This window comes from Lachnellula hyalina (genome assembly GCF_007821495.1).
Source record: "Lachnellula hyalina strain CBS 185.66 chromosome Unknown contig00290, whole genome shotgun sequence".
Classification (NCBI taxonomy): Eukaryota; Fungi; Ascomycota; class Leotiomycetes; order Helotiales; family Lachnaceae; genus Lachnellula; species Lachnellula hyalina.
The window spans coordinates 5,219-19,895 of record NW_022157404.1 but is presented as its reverse complement, the minus strand read 5'-3'; the positions used below and the strand labels follow the sequence as shown (position 1 = coordinate 19,895).

Genomic DNA, 14,677 nt, shown 5'->3' with positions numbered 1-14,677 from the left:
ATTGCGGATTTGTTAGGGGATAGGATGGGAATGGGATAGTCAAAAGCTGGAAGCGAAGGTGAGGAATGGGGTTCTTCTGATCCGGGGCATGAGCGAGGAGAGAGGCAGAGGCAGATCAGCTGGCTGTTGATGCTGGTATTGATTAGAGTCAATGGAGTGTTCGTGGCGCTCTGCTTATCGCAAGAGAGCCACTTTCAGAGTTGTCTGGGGAAGGAAGGTACTGATACGTGGGCATGAAGAGGCGCTAGTCATAGGATTCAGTTGTTAGGTATGTATGGGCTACAATAGGAATTAAAAGAATAGCAAATGCTATACTATAATTATATACGGAGTACATAACAATACCTAGGTAGGTATGTAGTTAGAGCGGCTGTTCTTGACTTTATATTTCTAGATTGGAGCTTGGGCCCCTAACCATCCCCTTGGAGGGTCTTGGCAAAAGCGTGTTGCCTCCCTCCGCATCAAAAATGACGAAGTTCAGATCCCAATGAAGCAGCCTTGCGCTCATATTCATTCATCGAAACCACTTATCATATTCCGACTGTCGCTTTCCCGCCCTTCTATATTGACAAAGGTGATCACTATCCAATGCTCTGATATGTTGGTTTTTTCTTGCTTTGGATGTCTGCTGTGCTCTGGGAAGGATGAAGGGTAAAGAGGGCGCTGCACTTTCCTCAATTCAGCCTTCTGTTCACATCGCGACTTCATTCACTCTTCCCATCGCGTTATTCACAAACAAAGAGATTCACCTATAGATGCTCCTCACCGCCCCATTGTTAAATACCTGCTAACCTGCCCGCTTCGTAGACTTCTTCGCATCTACAGCGAAAATCCCTCCTGGAATGTCATCATCCTTGATTAAAAGCGACAATATGGCGGAAGTTGAGCCAAAGGTTGAGGATGAGATGGTTGGAGGTGAAGAGGAGGAAGGAAATGATGAGGTACGCAATGCCCTTCAATGGCATCAGGCTGTTCGCTGACCATACGCAGGAGGACATCTTGGCGATGAAACGCAGAGTCGCAGAGATGGAAGAGGAGGCAACAAAGCTTCGAGAGATGACGGCGGTGCTCGAGCAGCAAAGTAGTGAACTGCGGGAGGACAAGGAGGACATCGATTCGAGGAGTATCTTCGTTGGAAACGTTGACTACGAGGTCTCGCCGGAAGAGATTCAAGCACACTTCCAGAGCTGCGGCCCCATCAATCGTGTTACCATCCTGCTCGATAAATTCACCGGCCAACCAAAGGGGTTCGTTCCATGATTTCCGGTCCTTCATGACAGCTGCTGTTTAAAGAACCTTTATGATCAACGCTACCTGGCAAGAGATGGATGCTAATCAAGGCTATGCAGGTATGGGTATGTGGAATTTACGGAGCCAAGCATTGTTGCTCACGCTCTTCTCTTGAATGAGAGTGTCCTTCGTGGACGTAACTTGAAGGTTGATATGCTCAGCCCCCCCTCCCCTTTTTTAACGATTCTTGGCTAATCACAATACGTCTACAGGTTACTCCTAAGCGTACAAATCTTCCTGGTATGGCTAGTCGTGGTGGTCGCGGAAGAGGCAGAGGTAGAGGAGGTTTTAGTAGTAGAGGTTTCACACCCCGTGGAGGAGGATATCGAGGTGGCTACAGAGGCCGTGGACGAGGATTTGTTCCGTACTAGGTGGTGAATACAAGAAGCGGAGGGGATATTGGTATTGGAAAGCGTATGATAGATGTGCCATCATAACAGAGGCGTTGAATTTCACAAAAACAGCGGCAATTCATAATGCATTGCGATATCGGATTAGACTTATCTACTGATACTGTACCTCAATTGAAGCGGTACTGTAGTATGTGAACTGTTTATGCACCGCATTTAATGAGTAACACTTGCAGCTAAGTGATACCGTAATTGTTTGTCTGGCCGAAATAGACTTCATTCACGATGTGAGACTCATGGGTTCATGAGGCGCGACGTTTTAGAGTTGTCGTTTTAGCGGGGAACGCTTTGCACCGCAAGAACAAACATTGCGACCTTTGCACCCGCCAGCATTCCTTTCTCTCCCCCTATAAGCAACGTGGAAAACCCGATATCTTTACATTGAACTCGTATGTCTCACCGGTACAGATAGAGCAGTCCGGCATCAACTGATAGTCAGACACCGGGTCGATTTGCTGCACAGCCCCCTCTGACGACTACAGTACCTCACTCCCTACGGACCTTGAACCTCTTCCAACTTGCGGATACGTTTACGAACCCTTCATCTTTGACGTTCATTTGAACGCTCACGCCAGATTTGGCGCTCTCCCAACATGTCCAGTAGCAGGATGGAGTCGGGGTTGCCGTCGTGAGTCCTTCCCCTCGTCATACAAGCATCACATTGACTGACACCCGCCTAGGCAGCCCAATTTGCGATTAACGAGTATGCTACCTTCCAGCAGCTATCCTTCGACCATCGAATGCTAATCAGCCGTAGTCATTGCTGCCGATGGGCTCTACAAACGTGATGTCTTTCGTAGGCACCCCACTATCGTGCACTGGAAGCAGGTGCTGACAGTGTTCTATAGGTTTCCCAGATCCCTTCGCCGTGGCGACCCTCAGTGGCGAACAGACCAAAACAACGAGCGTTATCAAGAAAACTCTCAACCCGTATTGGAACGAGAGCTTTGATTTGTGAGCATTGCGGTTTGAGTGAGTAGGTTCAACACTAATACCATATATAGACGCGCCACAGAGGATAGCATACTAGCAGTGCAGATATTTGACCAGAGGAAGTTCAATAAGAAGAAGGATCAGGGCTTCTTAGGTGTTATCAACATTCGAGTTGGCGATGCTATTGATTTCGGAAATCCCAGTGACCGTAAGTTGGATTTGGCTCTAATCGTAGCTCAGGCGACACTAATTCTTTCCAGAAATGCTTACCAGAGATCTTAAGAAATCGACCGATAACCTAGTTGTGAATGGAAAGCTCATCATAAATCTCTCCACTAATCTAGATGCACCACCGCCAGGTAATTTAGCACCTCCAAACAACCACCCAAGCAACTCCAGTCGTCCGTCTTTGCACACTCCCCAAGGCTCAACTGCATCCGGCTTCCCTGGTGCACCACCATCGCATACCCCGCAGCCGTCTGGGGTGATATTGGCAAACGGAGCCATGTCAACGGCACCAACACCAGGACATGCTCCCGCTGCTGGGAGTGGTGGCCACTCGAGCGCAGCCGCCATACAAGCAAATGGCAACCCAGCACCTCGACACACCGGTACATTCAGCTCCTTCGAAGATGCACAGGGGAGATTGCCCGCGGGATGGGAGAGGAGGGAAGACAATCTAGGGAGAACATATTATGTGGACCACAATACCAGATCTACTAGCTGGACTCGACCCTCTGCTTCCGGTACATCAGAGACCCAGCGGACTGAGCGAGACGCAAATACGCAGGTGGAACGTCAAAGACATCAGAATAGAACTCTTCCAGAAGACCGAACTGGTGCCAACTCGCCCAATCTACAGCAGCAACAACAGCAGGCTGCTGGAAATGCGGCAAATGCTGCTACCATGATGGCGACTGGAGCTACGACGGCAGGTACTGGAGAGCTGCCTCCTCTATGGGAGCAGAGACACACCCCTGAAGGCCGACCATATTTTGTCGACCATAATACTCGGACCACCACCTGGGTTGACCCAAGACGCCAACAATACATCCGCATGTATGGCAATCAAAACGCAACCAATACCATTCAGCAGCAACCCGTCTCACAACTTGGACCATTGCCCAGTGGATGGGAAATGAGGCTCACCAACACAGCAAGAGTGTACTTTGTGGACCACAATACCAAGACGACCACCTGGGACGATCCTCGACTACCCTCTTCGCTGGATCAAAATGTTCCACAGTACAAGCGTGACTTCCGACGCAAGCTTATTTATTTCAGATCCCAGCCAGCTCTTCGTATTCTTTCTGGTCAATGCCACGTCAAGGTCCGGAGATCTCATATCTTTGAGGACTCTTATGCCGAGATCATGCGCCAATCTGCTACGGATTTGAAGAAACGTTTGATGATCAAGTTCGATGGCGAAGATGGTCTCGATTATGGTGGTCTCTCGAGAGAATTCTTCTTCCTCCTATCCCATGAGATGTTCAACCCTTTCTACTGCTTATTCGAATACTCCGCCCACGACAACTACACCCTCCAGATCAACCCGCACTCTGGTATCAACCCTGAGCATCTCAACTACTTTAAATTCATAGGCCGAGTCGTCGGCCTGGCTATTTTCCATCGTCGTTTCCTGGATGCGTTTTTCATTGGTGCACTGTACAAAATGATGCTTAACAAGGCGGTAGCACTGTCAGATATGGAAGGTGTAGACGCAGATTTCCACCGAAGTCTTCAATGGATGCTGGATAACCCTATTGAAGGTGTCTTGGATCAGACTTTCTCTACAGAAGATGAGCGCTTCGGAGTTGTGAACGTAGAAGATTTGAAACCTGGTGGAAGGGATATTGAGGTTACCGATCTGAACAAGAAAGAATATGTCGACCTCATGGTGAAGTGGAGAATCCAGAAGCGTATCGATGAACAGTTCCAGGCTTTCATCGCTGGATTCCATGAACTGATTCCTGCGGAGCTGGTCAATGTCTTCGATGAGAGAGAACTTGAGTTGTTGATCGGTGGTATCGCAGAAATCGATGTCGAGGACTGGAAGAAGCATACCGACTACAGAGGATACACCGAGTCGGATGAGGTCATCAAATTCTTCTGGCAGACAATTAGGAGTTGGGACGGAGAGCAAAAGTCTCGTCTTCTGCAATTTGCCACTGGAACTTCACGTATTCCAGTAAACGGTTTCAAAGATCTTCAAGGCAGTGATGGTCCTAGACGCTTTACAATTGAGAAGCAAGGAGAGGTTGGCAATTTGCCGAAATCCCATACCTGGTGAGTTTTTTACTAGTCAACACTTGAGGTATATCACTAACTTTATCTAGTTTCAACCGACTTGATCTCCCAGCCTATAAAAGTCTGGAGCAACTGCAAACGAAATTGACAATGGCAGTAGAGGAAACAATGGGATTTGGGCAGGAGTGATTGCTTTACGGGTTACGTTTCCTTTTGGACCGCGGTGTTTTTTCAATACAGAACTTGGGATGGTTGAGAATGGTCTGCGGAACATGATTTTGCTCATTTGTTAGGCATCTTCAGTTTTGTTCCCCGGACCAAAAGCTCATGTGTACTTAGCATACGCCAAAAGAATCTTGGTGTGATTTCTATATCTTAATATGCTGCTTCATTGTAACTGATAATTGAAGAACGGATCTCTTCTTAAAAGTCATTCATGAAACATCAAGCATTTTGTTCTGGAGCTAGTCATGGGGATCTCCAGGGTCCAGAGTCTAGATCCTCAAGGAAACTAAACATTGATCCTGCTGTAGAAGCACAAGTCACGATGATTAGCTAGGGTCAGGGTTGAACGGCGCTCAATTGGGTTAGTGCCATAAAGGCGAAATGACAACCTCTGTCTCTAAAATTACTTCGTGTTCAAGCCATCGCCACGAATAGAACGCATGAATTTGGACAGAAAGAGAAAATTTCCCATGTTCTAGCATCCAGTGTGCTGAATCCATTGATTGATCAATTAGCCTCATCTGGAAAAGAAAGCTGGCTGGTCTTCAATGCCCTCACGCGTGGTAACCCGGCAACGAGAAACAACAAGTCGAAGCCAACCGCAAGACCGATAACCACGTTCCACCACCCAATCGGAAAACTCAAATCACCGCGTAATGGCATATTAAAAAGCTGCATATTATTGCATTGGTGTCAGGGGAACGGGTATTCCAGTGTACCCGGCACTGACATCTTGGGCCCATGGGGGCCTTTCCAGGAAATTGTCAATCGATTTCCTTTTGAAGAGCTGCTGTGCCAACCTTGACTTCATTCCTGTCCCCTCTTTCTCCTCTTCTATCTTTCACTTGTTGCCCCCTCTTACATCTACAGTATTGCTTCAGAACAATAACATCGTCTCATCTATATCATTTCATACAATCAAATTTTACTCAAGGAACTGCGTGTAAACAAACATACATCACTCACTCCCTCATCATGCAGTTCTCTCTTCTCCCAATCTCCCTCTTCCTGTCCGTCGCAGCAGCTGCTACTTCTACTTCCTCAGCTGCAGCTTCAACTAGCAGTGTTTGCGCAGCACAAGATGTCCTCAATCAATGCCTGATCACTGGCCAAGGATACCTCGACGCATGCGCATCAACAGATTACGCATGTCTATGCTCGAAATCAAACGACATTCTAACGTACATATTCATCCCTCATTCTCACTCTCCTCTTCACTCCCAGATCATTAACTAACTCACTCTACTCCACAGCTGCTACCTCCAATGCCCCAACGACGCAGGCCAAAGCGCCGCCCAGAACACCAAGTCCACAAACTGCAACAACGCCTCCATCTACGGCCAAACCACCACAGCTATCTCCAAAGCTGTTTCCGCAACCGCCTCTGCCTCTGTGTCGTCAGCCAGCGCTACTGGAGCGAGCGCGACTAGTGATAGTGCGGCGGTGAAGACGGCTTCGGGTGCGACTTCGAGCGCGAGTGGCAAGGCGAATAGCGCGAGCAATATGGTTATTGGAGCTGGGAGTTTGCTGTTGGGACTTGCGGGTGTGATTGCTGCTGTGTTGTAGGAAAGTTTTTCGTTGGGGGATCTCAGTTGGGATGGTACTATAGCAGACAGATGGGTTGGGATTGCGATTACAAAGGAGGAGGGAAGAACATGTTTGATTTCCGGGCTGGCTGCGTTTTAGCGTTTTGAGCGGGCTTGGGTTTTGTATTCCGTGTATAGGAAATTAGGATTGGGGTTTCCGTCGTGTTTTGCTGGGTTTTACGGGGTTAGTTAGGATTTGTGAATAATTAGCATATTTAATCATACAGGATCTTACCAATAATAGACGGGGAAACGGATCGATCGCGTGATGCATGTCGTGAAAAGCTTGTGTTTTCGTAAGTACAGTAGCTGCCCGTTTCGTGAACCCGCATTTCGGGGGCTCATTTAGTTAGGTTGAGTACAAGTATCCGATTCAGTCAAACTTGGCTGGTCGTATCATGAAGATGTAATCATGGAGATGCACCGCTACGTTGATTGGGAGGGAGGGATTGCAATTCAAAGTCGGCATGCGATAGATCAATAGCGTACCTATATTGAGGATATTGGAACTTTAGATGGAAAGTAACGTACAAGTGCATTTCCACCAACCCTTGAGAATAAAGATCGCAAAACCGAACCAATTTTCTCTGGTCCCTAGGAGCGCTTGGGAGCGTTAATTAAACAACTTGTGTGGAGTTTTTGATATTTTCATATCCTACGCCTATGTTATCCTCAACTCAAAATACATAAAATAAGACTTCACTTCCCGTTTCCTCCCCAGGAAGACTTAGCTTGGGTCAAAGGGATACGCTGTTTATCCCGCTTCGGTGCATGAATTGAGCTCGGGTTGTATGGGATGGTGTAACTTGAGACTGCGAAGTTCGAGCAAGTAAACTATTAGCTTAGTAGGTACCCCTCCTCGCTTAATGAAAAAGGGGCATCAACATCAACGCAACTTCACAGGCTATTCGGAACCCACTCCGATAACTACAGGACCGGATATCTACTACCTGTAATTGGTGATATTTCCTTCAAAAGCAAGACTAGAATCAACCATCTGTATTTTCAAACTCCGAAAAACTCACATTATCTATACTCAGCTCCACAGTCACCCATAGCTTCAAAGACATCTGCAGACCGGCTCTGGTCTAATACGACCTGTATCGCAGCCCGATCCTCCTCATAAAGCCTGAAAGAAAAGCCCTTGATATTCTCCTCCACGTGCTCACTGATGCCCATCCGAGCCCCGATAATCGTCGCTGCGACATAATCATGATCCAACACCCACCGTGTGGCAACATTCGATATCGACACGTTGTATTTCTCGCCGATGGAAAAAAGGGTGGTAAGGAGACGTTGTAGGAGGGTCCATCCTCCCCATATGGTGATCATCTCGTAATACTGTGTTTGTGCAGATATCAGCGTGTGGTAGTGGATTTTGGGATGTGTAGCTAGGTGTTAGGTACCTTTCTGTGGCTTGGGGTCATATCTGCTCCATACATATTCGGGGCAGGTTTGTTGAGCCATTTATCTGCGAGGAAGCCGCCGCACTACAAGCATCTCAGCAGTATGTTTTTCTGGGGCAATGATTAGTTGCTTACCAAAGATCCGTAGGTCAGGAGTTTGACCTCGTGTTTCCGACAACTGTCGGCCATCTTGAATGTTGGCCGTAAATCGATTAGGGAGAACTGTTTCCGTTTGTGTCAGCTAGTTGAAGCTAGTCTTTCCAATATGAGAAAAGCATGTGGTTCAGCTGACTTGCACCTGGTTCGAAACGATGTGGATACCGCTTTCCAAGATTTCGTTCATTCGCTGGGTGTCGAAATTACATAGACCGACATTCAGAACTCGCGCGTCTTGCTCTACGAGCTGAGTCATGCGTATATACTGCTTGTCTTCGTACTTGAGATGATGTGAGAATGGGGTAATTGTTCGGCATGGAGAATGAGAACTTACAGACTGCCAGTGCAGCTGGAGGAGATCAATCACATCGGCGTTGATGCTAACTAATCTTTCTGTGATACTGGCCTTTACGACTTCCACCGTAATAGTTACCGGTTCAAACACGCAGTATTTTGTTGCGCAGAAGATATTTGCTGCATCTGGTTGAGAAGATCGGAATTGGCCCTGAGAAGGTATTATTAGCAAGTGTGTAATTTATCAGGGGCGAGCTCACAAATGTAACTTCCGCATCCCCATAATGATCCGCCATATCTACATTAACCAAATCAGTGCTTCTGTGTTGACAAATGGTCCAGGTTCTGACTACAACGCACCGTAAGCTGTAAAACCGGCATCGACATGCTTTCGAAAATGTTTGTTAATCTGGGATACTGTAGCTGTGCCCCACGCAGGGCTAGAAAACTGCCACAAGCCCATGAACATTCTTGGAACTAAAGATCTCCCTAGTTTAACATGCTCAATTATATTCGGCCTGGCTTCTTGAATATATCCAGGTGTTATGATAGATTGAAGAACTTGCTGCGAACTGGTTACAGTTGGCATGCCTTCCATTTTCTGCATACGCAACAGACCTCGTTCAAATAGAAACTGCTGGCCGACTTGTTCAGCTTGCTTTTTAGAAGCAACCAGCCCGTCGAGAAGGCTGTGCACAATAGTGACCTCTTCGCCAGTCATCTCCCGAGTCCCGGTCACTGTCAAAAGCTCCTTTTGAACAGCAGTTACAGACTGAACCACATCAGCGTCGAGGATAGTAAACAAATCCATCAGAGATTCCTGGGTAGTCATCTTCTCAGGCCACACCAACGCCAAAAATTGGTGAATAACTTCCGTCAAAAGCTTCATGCTTTCGAAGCCCATTCCACAACCCATCAGACACCTATACCGCTGCTGCCAGTCGAAGAGTGCTGGACAAGCAGTGGGCAGATCCCCACTCGTGAAGAACTGGGGTGTGGTTGCAGGGCGAGTTGCGGCGAGATACTCGGTAGCAAGAGCGTTGAGCTTTAGTGTTACTTTGGGATCGACTCCAAGCAAGCCTCGCAGTACTGTGCGTAATCCCTCTAGGGGCATGTTGGCAATGATCGTGTCCGTCATCATATTGACGTGCGCGGCTTTTGCGGGACTCTTTTCAGAGACCTTCAAGGCGACAGGCGCATTTTGATCTGATGGTCGTTGCATCGTGATGCTTTGAATAGTATAAGTTGATAGAGCCTTCGACCAGACTTCCACAGATGGGAATATTCAATGTTGCATTCGGCTGAAATAGGTACAGCACTTCTGTTTAGTCAGCCTTGTGCAGCTTCCCACTTCTGTAAGAGTGAAATAATTGATTTCCCTGACTAGAGCGATACTGTAAGTAGTCATATTGGCCGACTACCTTTTCTTTCTCTCTTTCCGGAATCCTACCATATGCCGTCTACCCATCTCTGCGAGTTAATCGTGTATTCTTCAACTGATGATGGAGTTTGGGAACAGAGATGAAGCTTGTTTTCTTAATCACATTTTGCGGGTCATCTACTTGATGTTAACTTCCCTGAAAACCCCCTCCGTTGCCTCCAGACTATATGCATGCTATTCCCTCCACTGAACACTGCCAGATTCGCTGAAGCCTATGCATCAGAAATAGAAACCAACAGCGTTACACGTAATCATCAACTACGATGTATATTTCAAACTATTGCGTTGAGAATCCATAACTACATATTTCCCGGAAGCTTCTCGACCTGGACTCTGAGAACACTCTTCAGCTGCTTTTACAGGCTACTTTGCCCATCACCAACTACCATGTTCAGGACTTCAAGCACTTGCTTCTTGTCTATGAGTGGAACAGGGTTGGTTTTCACCCAAGGACTGCGAAGAATAGTGTTAGCATTGCTTCTTCAGGAATGGATTAGGCTGTTAATTCGAAAGTTGCGAGACAACTTTTTGGAAAAGAAAGAGGTGGGATCAAAATGAACTTACTCCTTCAAGCAGTTGTCCGCCAAAGCATCTAGCTGACTCCGCTCAACACCCACATCCTTCAAAGTCCTCGGCATCCCCAACTCACTAATTACCGCCCCCACCACATCCCCAGCATCGGCCGTCTCTTTCTTCAAACCCTTGCTATCCAGCACCGCTTTGACAGCCTTTTCACCCCACAGCACATCCAACACCTTCTGCTGCAACCTCTTGACCTTCTCATCCCCATGCTCGTAGTTATACTTCAAAACCACCGGCAACAAAATACAACTCGTCTCCCCATGCCCCACGCCCAACGGCCCAAGCTGATGCCCAATCCCGTGACTTCCCCCCATCGGCACACGCATATTCAGGCCCTTCGTCGCCTCAATAACCCCCATCATCTCCTTCAGCCTGGGCTTTTCCGCATCCCAGTTCTTCTTCGTAAGCAGCAGGTTGGGCACAAGTAACTTCAAGCCCTCGATAAAGCCCTTGTCGCTTTCCGGCCCAGCATTAGCATCAGTGGAGCAGAGGCCTTCAACACAGTGATCCACGGCCCTGATGCCCGTCGAGAGCCAGATGCGCTCTGGAGTGGACACGGAGAGTGCTGGGTCTAGGATGATGAGATCGGCGCCCATGGAGGGGTGGTAGAAGCCGGTCTTGTGGTTTGTGCGCGTGTCTGTGGCGCCTGCGCCGGGAGAGTATTCTCCTCCAGAGAGGGAGGTTGGGATATTGATTACGGGGATCTGGGGGGGTTTTAGATCCGGGGTTTTTGCCTCGACGGCGAGTTTTGAGATGTCGTCTATGGTTGAGACGTTGTTTGCTAGGGCCTAGTTGGTATTAGTAGTGATAAATTTGAAATAGCTTATGAGACGAGGGGTGGGAAACGTACAAAGGTGATGACTTTGACTCCATCAGTAAGAGAGCCTGCTCCGAGGGTGATGATTAGATCTGCTCCTGTTTTTTGGATGTCGTTGGTGGTTTCTACAAGATCGTCCAATGGACTATGGGGTTTGATTCCATATCTAGTCCCCACGATCTTCTCCCCTAATGCTTTCTTCAATTGGGTGAAATTATCTGTTTTACTGATGGAATTAGAGACAATAATGTAGACTTTTGATGCATGAAATGTATTTGCGACATGATGGGCGGCGGCTGCAGGAAATGGGATTCCTGTTGATATGTGGGGTTTGGTCTTAGGAGGGAATGCTGGACGGTAGGTTTCTCCTTGAGCTGCCATCTTGGAAGTTCTGTTTTGAGATGGACGAGAAAATGAATTGACAGAGTATAGATGATTTATGAAATAAGTTCACGTATATTGCTCATTGATGAAAGGGTACATACAGAACAATATGTTGTAAAGAGTGGGTCGATACTGACTGACATCACCTTAACATGGTTTGTCAGCCTCCTCCGGCTTCATGCCTCGGCTCTTACCTTTGAAAGGAAGTATACGAGTACGGTATTTACTTATTGACTTATCAGTGATTTTTGCAAAACTTATGGCCAAGTAAGCAAAATGTAATGTACGACTACAAAAACGAAGAGGGCAATACTCCAAGTTGATTCAATAGTCCCTTGATTTTCATTATAACTTGAACCCACCAGCACCACTATAAACCGTCGAAGCCTGGACTTTGTTCCCCTCCACATCCTGAATCTCTCCCTTCTTATTAATGACCTTGACACCACCCTTTTTAAGATCTCCAAGAGTCTCCCGATTCTTCTGAGACTTCTTCCCCTCAGGCCGTTGATTAATCTCCACCCCACCCCTCTTCTTGATCCTCTCCTTTTCTCTCCTCCGTCTCCTCAACTTCTCTTCTCTCGTCATCTCCTGCCTAGCAACAGGTGCTCCACTCTTCGGCACCACTTCTCCCTTTTCAATCTTCTCTTTCTCTTGCCCAGCTTTGTAGATCTCTTGAGGGGCCAACATGCTCTCGCCTCCATTCATGCCGCTGGCTGTGGTGGGCTGGGCGTCTTCCATACTGATGGTAGCTACATCGGAAACAACTGTCAGGCTGGGCGCTGCAGGTTTGGGCTTGTAATGCCAGCTGCTTAGTGAGTCGAGCTTGGCACTGACGTCTTTCCACATTGCCTCGATCTCCTTTTCTTCTTTCTGCGTTTTCTCATCTGCCTTACTGACATAGGTATCGGGATTATTGTTCTTGACATGTTCTTCCTCATACATCTCCGCCAAGCTCTGCGGGTTTTTGGTATCGTCGAGCTCGAAAGCACCTCTGCGAGTATTGGCTGGCGTGCTTAGGGAATCTGGACGACGTCGGACAACCTCGTCGAACTCCTGGGCTAGAATTCGGCGCTTAATAAGATCCTCGATGCTCTCGGAGACTTCGGCAGTAATGACAGGTACCGGCTTGCCTGTGCGCTCGAAATCAAGATCTTCCTCTAATAGAGAATCTTTGGGTCGATCCACTGCTCGAGCTTCTCCAGATAATGTCCATTCCCTCTTCGCAACTGACGCAGCTTCTAGGCGTCGAATTTCTTCTGCGAGCTTGGCTTGTCGGCGTTCGTGTGCTGAACGTCTTGATTTTGGATCCGCTGCATCTACTTCCGACAGGGCATCTTCGGAATCTGCTTGGTCTGACATATCGTCGAATAAATCTCGTCTGACATCTGCCATTGCTCTCTCAATACCACCTTCGTCTTCTGGTTCGGTAGCTTTAGACTTTCGAGATTGTCTGTCAAGATAATTCGCTTGCAGCTCTCCTTTTCCTGCTTTACGTGCGGGAGGCTCAAAAAAGTCTTTATAGAGGACGTCGTTAGTATTGTCTCCGGCGGTATCTACCTCGCCTTCCATTTCAGAATCATCTTCTCCATCGTCACTGTCGCCCTCAGGGGCATTTAAGTCCATATTTCCAAACGTAGGCCCATCTCCGTCGTCTTCCTCGGATTCCTCTGCATCGTCGTCAACGTCCATTGCAGCAGCTCGTCGAGAACTTGAAACGGGTTTTGCGGTGGCGGTCATTGGGTTTGCATCCCAATCAATATCCTCCTCGTCACTAGCTTCTCCAGTATAAGGATCAGCACGTTCGTCTGCCTGTTCAAGAAATTCGGTTTGCTTGTTGAATTCGTCGATAGAAAAGAATCCATCATTGAGTCCATCTGGATCTTCCCTAAATATACCAGTAGGTTCCTCTTCAGATTCTTCGTCTTCCTCGAAGTCATCCTCATCGTCCAAACCATCGGGCATCTCGGCGTCGTCTTCACCATCGGAAACGTCTTCCACTTCAATGTCTTCCTCAATCTCGTTTCCCAACTCTAAAGCGACATCCTCCTCTTCGTCCATACTCTCATCATCCGAACCCACTTCAAAACCATCCTCATCGAATTTCAACAGCTCCACCTCGCCATCGTCCTGCTCCTCATCGCTCTCCTCCTGCTCCCCTCCCAACTCCCTCAATCCCCTCTCAGCATCCCCTCTCAACGCATCAATAACCCTTTTGGCCTGTTCCCAAACCTGCTCCACCTGAAAGCCCTGCGTATGCACCTTTCTAATCTTCAAAACCTCCCCCACCTCTTCACCCGTCTCCCCTCGCTTCCTCTTCCTCCGCAATTCCTTCAATCTAGCAGCCTGTTCATCCCCAAGCTTCCCCGCAAACGCATCGAGTGTCGCTTTGGTAAATTCTAGACCCGTGTTTGGTAATGAAGGCGGAGGGGCGATGAAATTGTGTCTGTTTGCTGGCGCGAGGGCTGTTATTAGGTCGGCCATGGTACTATTTTTCGAGGCGGAAAGTCCGTTCTTTGTAGTAGGAGGGGGAAAGGCTGTCATGGTGTGAGAGGTGGATGTCATAGAAGATGTTGTGCTGCTGGGATTTGCCATGACTTGGGCGGCCATTATTTTGGTGGAGGACGTTGGAAGAAAAGACTTTTTTATTTTGGCGCCGATAAGGATAAGGTTTCAGCTCAGCAGTGGAGTGGCGCTAACTTATCGCAAGCGAGATCTCCCTCCTTTTGCACCGACACCGACCGCCGACTTCTGACTTCTTTCTCTCCTCTCACTAGAGAGTTAGAGTTTTGTCTAAGTTTTCCCCCATTCTATGATAGGATATGATACTTCAGCGAACTCTATATCTACATAAATCGGGTTTCAAGCAGAGATGGGCCGCGGCACCAAATGTGTAATTTCGAAAT

The 14,677-nt window shown here is 47.8% G+C and overlaps 4 protein-coding genes across 4 annotated transcripts; 2 read left to right on the top strand and 2 right to left on the bottom strand.

The window, feature by feature from the left end:
• Window positions 1-872: 872 nt before the first annotated feature.
• Window positions 873-1,661, top strand: pab2 (Polyadenylate-binding protein; the record flags this gene model as incomplete). Its single annotated transcript, XM_031153646.1, has 4 exons — window positions 873-941; window positions 991-1,247; window positions 1,350-1,437; window positions 1,503-1,661. The coding sequence occupies 4 exons, from the start codon at window positions 873-875 to the stop codon at window positions 1,659-1,661; spliced, it is 573 nt and encodes a 190-aa protein (XP_031001099.1).
• A 632-nt stretch (window positions 1,662-2,293) lies between these two features.
• On the top strand, window positions 2,294-5,069 carry RSP5_0 (E3 ubiquitin-protein ligase; the record flags this gene model as incomplete). Its single annotated transcript, XM_031153645.1, has 7 exons — window positions 2,294-2,328; window positions 2,381-2,403; window positions 2,458-2,496; window positions 2,549-2,654; window positions 2,705-2,841; window positions 2,894-4,919; window positions 4,970-5,069. 7 exons carry the CDS (start codon window positions 2,294-2,296, stop codon window positions 5,067-5,069), a joined length of 2,466 nt encoding a protein of 821 aa, XP_031001100.1.
• Window positions 5,070-7,717: 2,648 nt separating this feature from the next.
• On the bottom strand, window positions 7,718-9,769 carry PLR1 (Pyridoxal reductase-like protein; the record flags this gene model as incomplete). The annotated part of the gene is made up of 7 exons (XM_031153644.1): window positions 7,718-8,032; window positions 8,098-8,181; window positions 8,233-8,319; window positions 8,390-8,533; window positions 8,588-8,758; window positions 8,808-8,845; window positions 8,908-9,769. 7 exons carry the CDS (start codon window positions 9,767-9,769, stop codon window positions 7,718-7,720), a joined length of 1,701 nt encoding a protein of 566 aa, XP_031001097.1.
• A 575-nt stretch (window positions 9,770-10,344) lies between these two features.
• On the bottom strand, window positions 10,345-14,381 carry FUM7 (Dehydrogenase; the record flags this gene model as incomplete). The annotated part of the gene is made up of 4 exons (XM_031153643.1): window positions 10,345-10,441; window positions 10,553-11,358; window positions 11,421-11,701; window positions 12,134-14,381. 4 exons carry the CDS (start codon window positions 14,379-14,381, stop codon window positions 10,345-10,347), a joined length of 3,432 nt encoding a protein of 1,143 aa, XP_031001098.1.
• Window positions 14,382-14,677: the final 296 nt, after the last annotated feature.